General features: G+C 37.4%; 3 protein-coding genes across 3 annotated transcripts; 1 reads left to right on the plus strand and 2 right to left on the minus strand.

Moving 5' to 3' along the window:
- The first annotated feature begins 213 nt into the window (after positions 1-213).
- LOC145492000 (polycystin-1-like protein 2) lies at positions 214-8,304 on the plus strand. The gene is made up of 6 exons (XM_081471308.1): positions 214-359; positions 1,394-2,113; positions 2,766-3,002; positions 3,456-4,715; positions 5,420-5,588; positions 5,952-8,304. The coding sequence occupies exons 2-6, from the start codon at positions 1,394-1,396 to the stop codon at positions 7,190-7,192; spliced, it is 3,627 nt and encodes a 1,208-aa protein (XP_081327434.1). The 5' UTR covers positions 214-359; the 3' UTR covers positions 7,193-8,304.
- LOC145493721 (trace amine-associated receptor 5-like) lies at positions 8,300-9,523 on the minus strand. Its single transcript, XM_081473181.1, has one exon. It carries the CDS (start codon positions 9,521-9,523, stop codon positions 8,375-8,377), a length of 1,149 nt encoding a protein of 382 aa, XP_081329307.1. The 3' UTR covers positions 8,300-8,374.
- A 1,282-nt stretch (positions 9,524-10,805) lies between these two features.
- Positions 10,806-11,963, minus strand: LOC145493722 (melanocyte-stimulating hormone receptor-like). Its single transcript, XM_081473182.1, has one exon. The coding sequence runs from the start codon at positions 11,961-11,963 to the stop codon at positions 10,806-10,808; it is 1,158 nt and encodes a 385-aa protein (XP_081329308.1).
- Positions 11,964-15,248: the final 3,285 nt, after the last annotated feature.

The following is a 15,248-nucleotide window of genomic DNA, read 5'->3' on the forward strand; positions in this document are numbered from 1 at the left end:
TTTATGAGAACGCTATTACCTTTTTAAGCTTTTAAATTTTTTAAACATTTCAGCGTATCTTTTAAAGTAGTTAGTTTTTTTTTTATAGATATATATTATTTATACATGCTCTTTTTATTTTACGTTATACAGGGCCCCCGTTGATACCAGTCCTGCGACTGAAGGGGTCACCCTGTTTAAATATTGATTATTATTATTATTATTATTAGACGAGTGATTTGTCCTTCACATTAGGGCGGTATACACCGGCTAGACTTAGTGGATTGAAGATTAAAAGTGATCATGGAAACTTCGTTTTGCCTGTGGATAGTAACGCTTTGGTCTTCCAGGTCGCCAACAATGATTTTGTGGATGCTCAGGTAATAGTACCTTTTGTAACTCGTGATCATTAAATAAAATATAAGTAAAAATTTAACTTCCCGGGTCGACATCTCTTCACTACATTACCCTGCCTTCCAGATTACCTTTAGTTTCCATTTGCCAAGCTATAAGCTAAGAAAAGTTAACATAAATGTGCCAAAAAGGTAATGAAAAGGTTGAACAAATGGTCGAAGGCAAACGTATATTCTGGTCCTTAAACGATTTTTTAACTTACGGTGAGTTTCAAATGAATGTGGAAGACAGTTTAATTGTTGTTATTGTTGTTGTTGTATTTCTTCCTTTCTCTCGAGTCGTGATGTTTGAATCATGGCACTCAAGGCGTCCGGTCATTATACTGATGAAATAACGGTGTGCTTCCATTTAAAAAAGCAGCAGCAAAACACACAAACTATACATAAACCGCCAAGAAAATAAGCAAAAAAAACTAAATAAATGGTCAATTCGGTCTGAATCGAAACAAAATAAAACAGCAATCTAACCGTTAATGTCCAAATATTCGTGGCGTTTCTCCAGTACCCAAAATTCTATAGTTCTTTTGGACTCTGTGAATTATTTAGGTATTGGATTCTCTTCGTTTTCGTTAATTTCGGCTTTAACCGACAGATTTAACAAATGGTAAACGCCATAGCGTACACTATTGAGTTATAGATGCACGCCGCGAGGTTGCTAAGCACGAAAGAAGCGTAAGAGTCGCACGAGGCCATAGCCAAGTGCGACTCTAGCTTCTTGAGTGCTTAGCAAACCTCCCAAGTGCATCCATAACTCAATAGTGTACAGTTGTGGCGTTTACCACTTGATTTATATCATAACTTTGACGCATTGGAGCAAAAGAAGTTCTTTTATTGAGCTACATCACATTAGCACACGCGTCAGCACCGTACACCCTGAGCTAATAGTAGACGATGAATTAACCAATCAGAGCGAGCGCTTTGCTTTAATTATGTTATAAAACCTAATTTTACATTAGTAAACATATATCTGAATTATAGCGTTGCTGTTTATGATGTTTCAGATGTTATCCATAGAATTTAATCCTTTCACTTGGGACCGCACAAGAGAGCGAGTCAACTCCTATGTATTATCCTTGGACTTAAAAGATGATCAGCAAAAGGTTATGGAAATTTCTGAACTTTCAAGTGACGTTGACATCGAGATGACACCAAAACCCCAGAACTACCCTTTACAAAAGTCGCCCTTCTTCACAAATAATAACTCTCCTCGCTTTCATAAGATGAAAGTTGATTACGAAAATACAGTGGTACAACTTGACATTGCACCCGACGACGCGCTTGTAAATTTGGTTTTATACATAAGATTTGGTCAGCGACCAACCCTCAAAGAACATGACCTCAATGCCACTGCATCCAGCTATGAAAGATGTATTTGGACGAAGATGAAGGAAAACCTCGAAGGGAAAAATGGTTGTTATTCCAACCGTTTAATTGAAGTTCTTGCCAAGAGACCCGGAATATACTACTTAGCACTGTTAAGCGATAGCAACATTACTAAATCCCAAAAGAGACAGAAACGTTCATGCTTTGGCCAACGACGGCAAAGAAGAGCCTGTGTTGATATAAAAAGTCCCCCTCCTACCCCACCTCAAAGTGAAAATGTAAGTGTCGTGCCTGTTTATGATCCGAGCACTGATCACAACTACACTTTGAGAGTGGCAATGGGAAGCTGCGTTTATTGGTCAGACAGGAAGCAGATGTGGATAACAGACGGCTGCCGGGTAAGTCCATATAAATTGCATTATGATTCACTTTCCACTTACGCAAGCTATATCAGGAAAAATCTATTTTAAAACATCGGAGTTAATGGGTTTTCCCATGTGATTCGTGCCATTTCTGAAAAAAAAGCGCATACCTTCCCTTCATTTCTTTCAAACTAAAGGGAGGGTCCGGAATTAACTAATTGCTGGAAATTGGCCACAATTTTAACCACCAAGTAAAAAATAATGCGTAAATTAACTGCTCGATAGCAGGTAGAGATCTTCAAACTTTATTGAGAGCTGAAAAATGGCTGAAAATATTACCTCACTGAGATTTAATACAAGCCCCATCCATGCCCTCTCAAGTGATTGTAAACAATCTCTTGTCCTACTGAGAATTCAATATTAGCTTGGGACGATAGACTACTGTTTAAAAATGACTTTACAAAGGAACATGTACCAACATTGTCGTCGCCAAATTTGCATGACTTTAAAATGATATCATCAGTATAGGTTGCTACCGGAATACGTGATGCTAAATGTTTGTTAACATGGGATTGGACATGCATCAAAGTCGTTTGTTTTATATAAACTGTTCAACACCAGACTTTCTTCCTGCCTTCTATGTTAATGTTATGTAAACTTTGATTGACTCTGGCCTTTTTTGTCACAGTTTCTATCTGCTACCTTGAACGGATCTCTCAAGTGTTCCTGTAACCATTTGACGTCATTCGGAGGAAGCCTTGTTGTCAAACCTAATCCAATCGATTTCGACAAAGTCCTTGTAGAATTCAAGAAGCTCGATGAAACGGGGAATGTGGCCGTTATTGTGACAGTAATGGTAGCATTTATGGTTTATTTTCTTGTACTTCTTCTGGCCAGAAGAACGGACAAAAGGGATGCCGCAAGGGTGAGTTTTTGAGAGTTTTTTGTTGGCTCGGTGATTGATACAATTCAACACATACATGAAAAAATTCAGCAAATTGGGTAGAATGTTACTGCATTTTAGCTAAACTTGGGTCTTTTTCAGTCGTTATTCTTAAATATTAATGATAGCATTATACAATAAAATAATTATCACACAAAGCTTAGGAATTATTTGTGAAGAAAGCAGTTATCATGTGACCCTTAATGGCTCAGCAGCAAATATGATTTCGATGTAAAGAAAACAGTTAGTTAAATGGTATTTGAAAAATTGGGCTTAGCTAAGGGGAGGTGCCCAGCCGGACAGGACTGAAATTTACACTCTTCTAGTTACATCAGGTAACTCGAGTTGAAAAAAAAGAAAAAGAATTATTAATGAATTATTAAATCTATTTTGTTAATATGTAGTCTGTTTAAGGAAACAAACACTTGTTTTCAGACATCGCCAAGTAGACAACTTCCAACGTCTTCAAGTAACACATACGAATATGAAATAACTGTTACAACTGGGATCTGGTGGAATTCCGGTACAACAGCCAAGGTTGCCATGGAGATACATGGCGCCGAAGGAAGGAGTTGGATTATACAGCTTGGTACTGAATCCGGCTCGAATGACTCACTGTTTTATCGAGGAAGCTCGGAGGTCTTTGTTCTCACTGTTGACAAATCCCTGGGTTTTATACATGGCGTGCGAGTGGGACACGATAACTCTGGAACAAGTCCGTCCTGGTTTCTTGAAGATATTGTCATTATGGACAAACAAACCCAAACATCGTGGACATTTGCAAACAACAAGTGGTTAGCTCTTGAGCGAGGCGACGGACGAATAGAGAGAATGTTAGAGCTATTGGTGAATGACGACACTTTCAAAACCAATGTGTTAAAACGATGGTGGAAGGGTCTTACAGAGAAACACATTTGGGTGTCAGTGTTAGCGAAACCACCAAGAGATCCTTTCTCAAGAGTGCAACGTGCATCATGCTGTCTTTCAATACTTCTGTCAGCCATGCTTGCAAATGCTATGTTTTATGATCTGACCGGAAAATCCGAACAAGTCATTCAAGTCGGGCCATTGAAGTTTTCTTGGAGACAGGTTGTTATTGGAGTTCAAAGCACCCTTGTTGTGGCACCGATAAACATTCTTATTGCATTCTTGTTCCAAAAGGGGAGCTCGAGAACGACTAATCAACTGCCGCGTAGATGTTGTGTACATAATTTGAATGTTTACATTGCTTGGTTTCTCTGTTTTTGCACCTGTGTTGTTTCTGCGACATTTTCGATATTTTATAGCCTTGTTTGGGGAAAAAGCCTAAGTGAACAATGGTTGTCTTCGATGCTTATATCATTTTCCCAAGATGTCACTGTCAATGAACCTGCTAAAGTACTTGCTGCAGCTGTATTGCTGGCAGTCATTATAAGGTTGAAGAGGGATAACAGCGAAGGTTACTCAATCCTTGCAGAAACTAGTGCTCAAAATATCCAGTGCTCAAAAGAAAGGATATGGACCATAAATATATCCGAAGTAGAGGCAATGAGAAGACGTCAGACGAAGAAACAGAACATCTCTCGTTTCTACATCGAGCTCATTGTTTACTGTACGTTTGTTTTTATTTTGATGGTGGTATGTTATGGAAGTAAAAATGATCACCAGTATTTATTGGCGAAGTCAACCCGTGACGGCCTACAAGGTTTCCACACGGTAAGCGTTCGATAAAATAATAGTAATAGTAATAATAATAATAATAATAATAATAATAATAATATTGATAATGATAATGATAATGATAATAACAATAATACTTTATTTATATAGCGCTATTTCCCTTTAGCTCGATAGCGCTTTACAATAATTACAGTCTAAACTTTACAATTACAAATTTTGCAGTTATAGTGGAGGCTAAAAACGTTACAAATTGAAATATTTTTCAATTACTCTAATAACAACAATAAAAATTCAAGTGAAAACTATGTCACATGCTAATCTAAATTGATATTTGCATACAGCGACTAATCCAAAGTGATATTCGCAAGGGTGACATGGCAAAACATAGACATAAAATAGGTACCCAAGGTAGCAGGTAGCTTACTTCGGTAAACCTAGCTATGTAAAATGAATGTTCCCGGGTTAGACCGAATACCACTTGAAATGGTAGAGTTGTAATTAAAAGAAAGAATCCATAGAGGGTAAAAGTCAAAAACTGAACACTGCGCTGACGTCTAAAACCACCATCATCAGTTTCTACAAAGTGGGAGAGTTTCTGCTATAACAGACTTTATAGTCCTGGAGATATTTGAACTGGTGAAGCGGATGCTAAGATTGTGGGACGAGTGGGGGGAGGGGATCCATGCTTAAGTTTAAAACATTTTCAGTCATTTCACACCCATTCATTCTTCAATCCTCAGGTTTTCAGCAACTCTCTTTACTGGAATTGGCTGCGTACTGTTTTCCTGCCTGGCGTTTATGCTGGAGTGTGGTACAATAGACAAGTGGAAAAACAAAGTATATACATTGGCAACAAGCGTACAGTTCTTGTTGGAATGCCTCGATTAAGGCAACTAAGAGTCAAACCAAGTAAGTAGCTTTGGGAATGAGAAAGCTACTTCATAGTTATTGGCTGAGAACAGGTCAATATTAATAGTTAATCTTTAGTTTGCACTGTGATGTAGATTAATACTGGTGCACTCCGAATTTTCTCGGTCATATACTAAATAAGTAGTAGTATGAAAGCTCGGGCAAATAAGGATTCATACCACTCGGAATAAAAAAATGGGTTAGAAGCAACGTTATATTTAAAGGCATGAAAACAATTTAACGGCAGAAGTTAATAGTACTTCCTACGCTTGTTTTTTATACCCTGCTAGGTATAAAACATTTTGGCAACTTGTTCGGCTTTATTGAATTAATTTGCAAATCCCTTGTCATGATTTTTGACAGAGCCTTGCGAAGTTTTGGACCACATGAAGCCAACCTTCCCTGTCTGCTATGATGTGTACTCAGACAAAAACGAAGACACGACGCCTTTCCACAAACCGGGTTGGATCCCATTCGACAATTCTACGACGAAAGACGAACTATTCCGGCTCTGTCCGAAGCCATGGCGATATGAGAAGCCTGGACAAACCGATGTAGTACCGAAGTGGGGACAGTTTTCCCTGTACCCTGGAGGAGGATTCATAGCTGATCTTGGCTATGATATTAAAACCGCGCTCGTCATACTTGAGACATTACAAAGACAAAACTGGTTGGACCTGCAATCACGCTCTGTCATTTTAGAGTTCGCCGCTTTTAACCCTTCTACAAATTTCATAGTTGTTGCCACTTATTTCTACGAAATCCAATCGTCCAGTTACAGCGCACCATTGGAGAAGATCAACATTATCTCTGTGTATTCCAAGGAAACTGGATCGCATCAATTTTATCTGGTATGTATACTATTACTCATCATATTCGTCTTACTTTATGTGGGAAGAACATGCTACAGAGTTTATCAGCTACGATCAGGATTTTTCAAATCCTTCTGGAATTGGATGGAAATCTTTCAAGTTTTAGTATCAGTACTTGCTGTGGTAATGAACATTGTCCGATCAGACAAAGCCGTCTCGACAGTTAGAAAGCTGAAAGAAAACGTTTACGCAAATGCAACTTTCCAAGAAGTCATCGCCTGGACAGAGGCCGAAAATGGCGTCTTAGGTATTCTGGTCTTCATAGTAACATTGAAACTTTTACGGCTTATCCGTTTCAACGCGCATGTTGCTGTATTTTCAAGAACGTTGAAAATATCTTCAAAGCTTCTTCGTTCTTATACGGCAGTCCTTGCAGTTGGCTTCATGGCATTTCTTCATTTTGGCGTTCTTATCTTCGGCACTGGGTCTGAAAAATATTCCTCGATCCTGAAAGCCGCATATTTCCAACTAGAATTAATCTTAGGCCGAGTCAAGGCAAGACCCATCAACCAGTTATCAGATGCAAATGATACATTTGGCAGAATATTTGCTGCTTTGCTCCTTATAAGCCTCACTATTATGTTCATGAACTTTTTTATTGCTGCAATAAACGATGCACTGTCAGATGCGAGGACCGCTGTAACTCAGAACGAACTTCATGCCCTTGTAGATGAGCGTAACTCTACCAATGACAATAATAGGATTTTTTTGAGGCTGTTAGCCAATTCCTGAAGCAGCGATCTTTAAAACGCAAACTTTCACTATCGTATGACAAAGGTCTATACAAACACACCCTCAACTCCAGCGTCAACACGACAGTTGATTTTGACTCGGTTAGAAGCCCATTTCACGAGTCGAGGCAAGACAGAAATCGAGAATCATCCCAACCAGAACCGAGTACCACGAAAAGGAAATCATTCTATGATGGAGTCAGTGACGCCATTCGACAGCTCAGGCAAGCGCGTGGCATGGGGATTGTTACAATACTGCAGATAAACAAGCTTCGGAGGAAGGAAACAGAATTGTTTGGCCTGTTAGATGAGATTGTTCAGGGTTACTTGGAAGAGGAAGATACTTTTATTGATATTTGCAACCAGATGAAATTAAATCATCTGTAAAAGACTAATAGCACTGGGAAACGAAGACCAAATTACCAGCGTCAAGTGATAGCCATTGTCCAGACCCAAAGAAATTTTTCAAGACCTGTTCAGACATTTAAAACATTTAACAAAAAAGCGTATCTTTAATTAAATCAGCAAGTCCAAGTAAAATTCTACATAACAGACAGAAAGACAAAAACCCACTAATCATAGCTCAGTTGTGTTCTATGAATATCATTACGAGAGTTCAGTTACAAAAGATGTTTGAAGTGATAAACTGTTATCCAAAATGAAACCTTTGGTAATAAAACCACCTGAGTACTTGTGAAAATTTTAACTTGGTTTAATTTGATTATTGATTTACACTTCACCACTTTTACGCCCAAATTTAGAGTTCGAAAAATGGTTACCTGGGAAGCAAATTCATTTCATCTAAACATCTATGTGGGATGAGCTGAGAGATTCTTGACTGCTTGAAACGTGAACGAGGTATTTGCATTAAAACCATAATACCCAGCCAAAATACGGCCTTCATGTAGACCCTCGCCTGAATACTTTTATTTGCGATCTAAAGACAAAATATAGGGGCTGTGGACAGACCAAATTTTATATGTCTTTATAAAGCGCAGAACTTCATCAGCAAACATTGCTTAATCTTTTATGCATCAGCGAAATATATAACTGAAGGATGAAATGTTCCATTCTTTTTAAATTTTTAATATATAATAGTAAACTAATTTTTCTACTGACACTTTTAAGTGGTAGAAATATTAAGAGTACTATATATATTATATGGCATACAACATTACACAATTCACAAATGTTTGTTATCCATTTCTTCCATATGAACAATTTCGTCAGCTTTGAGATGACGTATTGATAGCAAAACCGGTTCTTGCTTTCTTCCAGCCGTTGACCAAGTCTCGCGAAACGTATGCTGAACTTTAAGTCGTTGATATTGTATTGCTACCATCTGAATGTCTGGTGCTCTGTTTTCGGACTGTCTTACATGAAAAATCTCCAGAAGAGCATGCCGAATAGTCTTATTGCGCCAACAGTAAATAATAGGGTTAAAAAGAGAACGCAACAAAACAGAGGTTGATGCCCAGCTAAAGCAAATTAGGGTAATTCCGGTGTTCAATTCGTTAAATGAAGAAGTTGCCCCTACGAGAAGAATAATTATTGCAGGCATGTAAGTTATAACTAGCACACCCAAAATGATTCCTAGGCTGTAGACTGCCTTGTTGTCTTTCTTTACTCTTTTCGCTTCTTCCTCGGACAACTGTTCCGTCTGCAGCCGTTTTTTCTGTCGCCGTATTTCTGAGAAAATATACACATAACAGTAACAGATACCAGAAATGCAAGCCAACCCGATGACAGAGGCTGAGACAGATCCAACTGTCCAGTATACTGAGTAAATTTTGGAAGCTTTTTTGACAATAAAAGCTAAGACAGTTTCCTGAATTGTTAGATAAACGCCAATTGCCCAAGCTACAAGTACACCTTTTTTTATCCGCTGTTTTGTGACAATTACCTGGTACCTCAAGGCATCCTTGATTGCAATGTAACGATCGATGCCGATTAACACAAGGTGACCCATTGAAACATAGCTTGGTCCATAAAGAGTTATGAAGTGTACTGTTTCCAGCGCACAAAATGGCTCGATGACAAAAGCTCGCTTCACGTTTACCGCGACAGCAATAGGTAGACTTACCATTCCAGCGAACAAATCTGAACCCGCCAAGCACGCCAAGAGAATATTCGAGTTGCTCTGCAGTGAGCGCTTGGTTTTCACAGCAAAAATGACCAGTGCATTTAACAAGACAGTCACAATAAGTGCTAGAGAATCAAAACATATTAAAGCGACAAAATTTCTGTACTTGTGTTCTGTGAGGTACGTCTTCCGCCAGACAAAATCTTGCAAATAAGGACATTCTTGCCTACCTTGATTAGAAGAATTCATCGTCGAAGAGCACATAGATACGCTCACACGTTGCAAGCAACATACGACGCGTAAAGAGAATATGTAGGCAAGTGCGATAAGTTTTTTGCTGATTTAAAGGATTCCGTGAGGGTTTTTGTTTTCTTGATACCGAGGGTCTTTTCTTATTGGATGTAGGAAATTTTGTTTCCTGTCTGGAGAATGGAGGCGTTAAAAGATTTCGTGAGGGCTTTTTTCTCTTGGGCAAAAAAACTCAACACTTGATACCGGAGGTCTTTTCTCGTTAAATATAGGAAATTTTCTTTCCTTTGGAGAATGCAAGTGCAGATGCGGGTCTTCCTATAACAATAAAGATTATATCTTTGCCCATTACACAGTAAGTGTTTGAATTAGGGGATATAGGGGCATTAGAATTAAAAAAAGACAAAAGAAAAACCAAACAATATTTGGCATCGCTCGCAGAATTTGCCGACTAAACAAAGAGTGCCATCAATGGTCCCAGCCACTTTGATCGATGTTTCATGGTAAGCTAAATAAATAACAAAATTCGGAGTTCTACCACATAGAAAAATGTTTACTAAATCGTTGTTTCGCTGGAATAAGGAAAAAGTTTCTCTGTCGATAAAAAAGTGCCTGGACTATTATTTAAGAACAAGAGCTTATGATCCACAGCCACCTCTGATTAATCGTCTTTTATTTTATTTTATTTTATTTTATTTTATTTTATTTTATTTTATTTTATTTTATTTTATTTTATTTTATTTTACTTTACTTTATATATTTTATTTCGTTTCGTTTCGTTTCATTTTATTTTATTTTATTAGGGAGGGAGGGAGGGAAGGCGGGTATGATCGCGACCAGATGTAAAAGGGGAGAAAAGGTGTGATCGCAGTTTAGACTCACATCGAATTTAAGGTTTGAAATTTGGAAAGTTTGAGACCTTCACCGCAAAAACCGATTTCGTTATTTTTCGCAAAATGAACGGAGTTCTGGTGAAAACAAAGTGTGCATCAGGTTTTTATCTGCATAACAGTTATTTATGAGCAAACAATGAAGAAAATCTTTTTTCTAGCTTCCGCCACGAAATCTAAAATTTACTGTTTTTTTCTTGATTTTATTTTGTCTTTGCTTTCCAACACGAAGAACATTTGACTCTCCCACTATCGACTATAGTGGGAGATTACTGGGTTGTTAAAATTATTATACATAATAGACATAATTTATCCATTCACTAATGAATGTTACATCTACCTAGATAAAACTGACAAGCATCTTAACATTTTCGCTCCACAATTTATTAGAGTTAATTATCCATTTCTTGAATGTGAACAATTTCGTCGGCTTTGGGATCATGACTTATTGACAGCAAAACAGGTTCCTTCTTTATTACAGCCACTGAACAACAAGTCTCGTTAGCAGAAGGCTGGATTTCAGGTCGATGATTTTGTATTTCTACCATTTGCATGTCTGCTGCTCTGTCTGGCTTTCTGACACGAAAACTCTCGAGAAAAGCATTCCGAATCTTTTCATTGCGCCAACAGTAAATGATGGGGTTAAAAAGAGAACGCAGCAAGACCGAAGTTGTCGCCCAAGCATAACGAATAAGAATAGTTCCAGTGTCCAATTTGCTATACGCTGGAATTGATGCAAGGAAAAGCAATAGCACTGACGGCATGTAAGTTATAACTAGCACACCCAAAATGATTCCTAGGGTGTAGGCTGCCTTGTTTTCTTTCTTCACTCTTTTCGCTTCTTCCTGGGACAACTGCTCTGTTTGCAGCCGCTTTTTCTGTCGCCGTATTTCTGAGAAAATATACACATAACAGTAACAGATACCAGAAATGCAAGCCAATCCGATGACAGAAGATGAGACAGATCCAACTGTCCAGTATACTGCGTAAATTTTGGCAGCTTTTTTTACAATAACAGCGAAGACAGTTTCCTGAATTGTTAGATAAACGCCAATGGCCCATGCTACAAGTACACCTTTTTTTATCCGCTGTTTTGTGACAATTACCTGGTACCTCAAGGCATCCTTGATTGCAATGTAGCGATCGACGCTTATTAACACAAGGTGACCCAACGAAACATAGCTTGGTCCATAAAGAGTTATGAAGTGTACTGTTTCCAGCGCACAAAATGGCTCGATGACAAAAGCTCGCTTCACGTTTACCGCAACAGCAATAGTTAGACCAACCATTCCAGCGAACAAATCTGAACCCGCCAAACATGCCAAGAGAATATTCGAGTTGCTCTGCAGTGAGCGCTTGGTTGTCACGGCAAAGATGGCCAGCGCGTTCAGCAGTATAGTTGGAGTTATTGCTACAGAATTAACACAAATTAACGCCAAAAGATTTCTGTACGTGTTGTCGGTGAGGTATGTCTTTCGCCAGACATAATCTTGCAAATAAGGGCATTCTTGTCTACCTTGGTCAGATGAATTCATGGCCGACGAAGCCATGCCAGACGTCGCATTACAGTCAACAAACAACGTGAAAAGTAAATATATGAGCAAATGTGATGAGATACTTACAAAGTTAAAACAATGGGTTTTTTTTTTTTTTTTCTCTTGGTTAAATAAGTTCAACACTTCGGTGATAACGGAGGTCTTTTCTCATTGGATATTGGAAATTTCGATTCCTGTTTGTAGAATACAAGCACAGGCACGCCCCCTCATGTAAGAATGGCATCAACGTATTCCTATTCAAATTAAAAAAAAAAAAGAAAATTACAAAAAATAAATAAATAAATAAACGTATTCCTCTACTACACACTTCACAGAATTTGCCCGACTTCCGTGTCGTCTGAAAAGAAATGCGATAATTAGCTCAAGCGACTTTGATCAATACCTTATGATTAATTGAACATTGCGAAATTTGGAATTATTACATATGTTTAGTTTTGCCATAGAAACTGGTAATATAATAGTCATTTCTACGACACAACTGGGCAAAAGAGAGAAAATATTTCGTTTTTCTGTCTTAAACTTGGCTACGAAGGCTTTTATTTCACTTTGACTTGCAAATTTACTGTTAAATTACCGTGGCAAGTATTCTGATGCAGAAGAGATCAGAACAGCTGACAGTTTCATGATTAATTGAACATTGATTAATTTGGAGTTACTGCATATGTTTGGGTTTGCCATATAGTGATTTGGTTTAGGAACACAAGAAGAGTTCAACAGCGAATTGAAGGTTTGAAATTTGATAAATTTGAGAAGTTGATTACGAAGTCTCAATTTCGTTCATGGAAATGAAAGTAGTTCTAATGAAAACAAACTACGTATCAGATTTTTATCTTCTTAACAGCTATTGATAAGCAAACAATGAAAAAATCTATTTTTTAGCTTCCGCCACGAAATCAAAATTTTACTCGGTTTACCTTTATTTTTCCTTTTCAGCAATAAAAACACATGGTCTAACTTGATGTATTTCACTCTGGCCTTGAGAAGAATTTTTTTACGATGACTCTGTCTCACTGATTGAGTAAAATAGTTATTTTGAATTTTACTGGATGGTATTGCTCGTTATTGTATTTCCGAGGCTAAAAGTTCACCAAATCTGCTGTTTTCACTCGGTCATATTTCGTCCACCGCTGAAAAATTCTAGTTAAGTGACTCTTGCCGCGCTCATTTTCAACATAAGCCGAGGTCGCTTAATTGACACCGGAGTTCTTTTCTGGTTGGATATAGGAAATTTCGCCTCCTGTGTGTACAATGCAAGCACAGGTTCCGGCCCTTTATAATTTTGTAATAATAACATTAATTTGATGTATTTGGCTACCTCACAGTAATACCGCTTCACATAATTTGCCCGACTTTCATGCCGTCTAAAAGAAATGCCTTTATTAGCTCGAGCGACTTTGATCAATGCTTAATAGGTTAATTAGACTTTGGGAAATTTGGAGTAATTGCACATGTTGAGTTTTGCCATGGAAAATGGTAATGTAATAGCTATTTCTACAACACAACTGGGCAAAAGAAAGTAACTGGTTCGTATTTCTATCTCAAACTTAACTACGAAGGTTTTTTACTTCAACTTGCAAATTTACTACTTAAATCACAATGGCAAGTATTCTGGTGCAGAAGAGATTAGAACAGCTGTGCAGGCATATTCGGTTGTACAATATTGTAGATCCAGTATCTACGAATTCAAGGCCCAAAAGCGTTGAAAATTGATCTTTTCCACGAAAGTAACTTTCAGTAAAAATTACAAAACGATTTTCAATATAATTATTTCCAATAGTATTCACTCAGAAAGCGAAACATACTACATCCAGTGAGAAAAGACCTCCAGTATCAAATGAGTGACCTTATGTAGAAATTAAAACATAAAATAAAATTTTGAAGCATAGTTTGTTCTCACCAGCACCCCTTTCATTTCCGAAAAAAAAAAAAAAAAAAAAAAAAAAAATATATATATATATATATATATATATATATATATATATACGAAATCGGTTTGCGTGGTCGACGTCTCAACTTTATCAAATTTCAGGCATCCAATTCGATGTGAGTGATAAATTCTGATCGTGTTGCTAAACCAAACCACACAGAGAAGTTTGTATACTTACTACCAGCTATTTCCTTACTCCAAAGACAGCTATTCGGTTACCCTTTTCTATGGGAAAACTTAACATGTGCATTTACTCCAAATTGCCCAATGCTCAATTAATCATGAACCATTGATCAAAGTCGCATGAGCTAATAAAGACATTCTTTTTAGACGGCATGGAAGAAGTCGGGTAAATTCTGTGAAGCGGTATTTCAGTGTAGTAGAAAAATTCATAGATGTTATTCTTACGTAAGAGCCGAACATCTGCTAAGCCAAAATATAAATCGAATTCGGCTGCCACAACCGCTTAGTGTCAACAAAAGAGTAAAAGCTTTTAAACTTATTATTCTTTTCAATGAAGAAGCTTTCAGAAAAGAACATGTGCATTACAAGGTAATTACCAAACAACCATTTCAAGATGTAGGACCAGTAAAGCCCAAATTATAATAAATACGACAAAATATCAGAAATAGCAGGGGTTAGATTTGGAGTTATTGATTTTAGCAAAAGGTAAGCGTTCGTTCCGAATAACGATACGGATGTTATTTTTTTTTTTTTTGGATATTCTCGCAAAAGTCTTATTTTTAAAATGACGTATTGATTTTCTCTAATTTGATAGTGATCATAGTGATCAACTTATCGCTTTTATGGAGTTTATTTGTAAATTGAGTTATTCACAATTTAACCTTCGTTGGACACGAGCTGATAAATAATAAACGATGTACGTCAGATCTATTACGTTACGATTACGTTACGATGGGTGTCGAAAATAACAGAAACAAAAAAATAACGGTTTACGAATGAAACGTTTATAAATCATTTCACCGAAACTTATTTTGAAAACTCGTGGTCTACCAACGAAATCGCGAGCCACGACAAAAAAGAATTCATATATTTTACAGGAAAAAAGTAAGGGGATTCGTGAATCACGGAAATTACCCTTAACAGACCTCTTTCATGGTAGAATCTTACTTCTTGGTAATTTCGGCGATGTGTCAATATTCGATCGTTTAATACTAAGTTAAATGTCTCCCAACTAAATTTTACTGAGCTTTGCTGGCTCGGGAGATAAATTTCGCAAATACTTCCCGTGCTATTACTTACTTACTTAATTAAATAAAGTTGCAAATAATTTTTTGTCTAGAAGTACAGCGTAATCCTCTGCTTGTCTCGGGGACACAACAGTACTCATT

This window comes from Orbicella franksi, chromosome 7, assembly GCF_964199315.1.
Source record: "Orbicella franksi chromosome 7, jaOrbFran1.1, whole genome shotgun sequence".
NCBI lineage: Eukaryota > Metazoa > Cnidaria > Anthozoa > Scleractinia > Merulinidae > Orbicella > Orbicella franksi.

Excerpts from the sequence above, each read along its gene's own strand:
- LOC145492000 (XM_081471308.1), top strand. The coding sequence starts at position 1,394 with ATGTTATCCATAGAATTTAATCCTTTCACTTGGGACCGCACAAGAGAG. Across the intron at positions 4,716-5,419 it reads GCCTACAAGGTTTCCACACG|GTTTTCAGCAACTCTCTTTA; the intron begins GTAAGCGTTCGA and ends TTCAATCCTCAG. Across the intron at positions 5,589-5,951 it reads GCAACTAAGAGTCAAACCAA|AGCCTTGCGAAGTTTTGGAC; the intron begins GTAAGTAGCTTT and ends GATTTTTGACAG.
- LOC145493721 (XM_081473181.1), bottom strand. The coding sequence starts at position 9,523 with ATGAATTCTTCTAATCAAGGTAGGCAAGAATGTCCTTATTTGCAAGAT.
- LOC145493722 (XM_081473182.1), bottom strand. The coding sequence starts at position 11,963 with ATGGCTTCGTCGGCCATGAATTCATCTGACCAAGGTAGACAAGAATGC.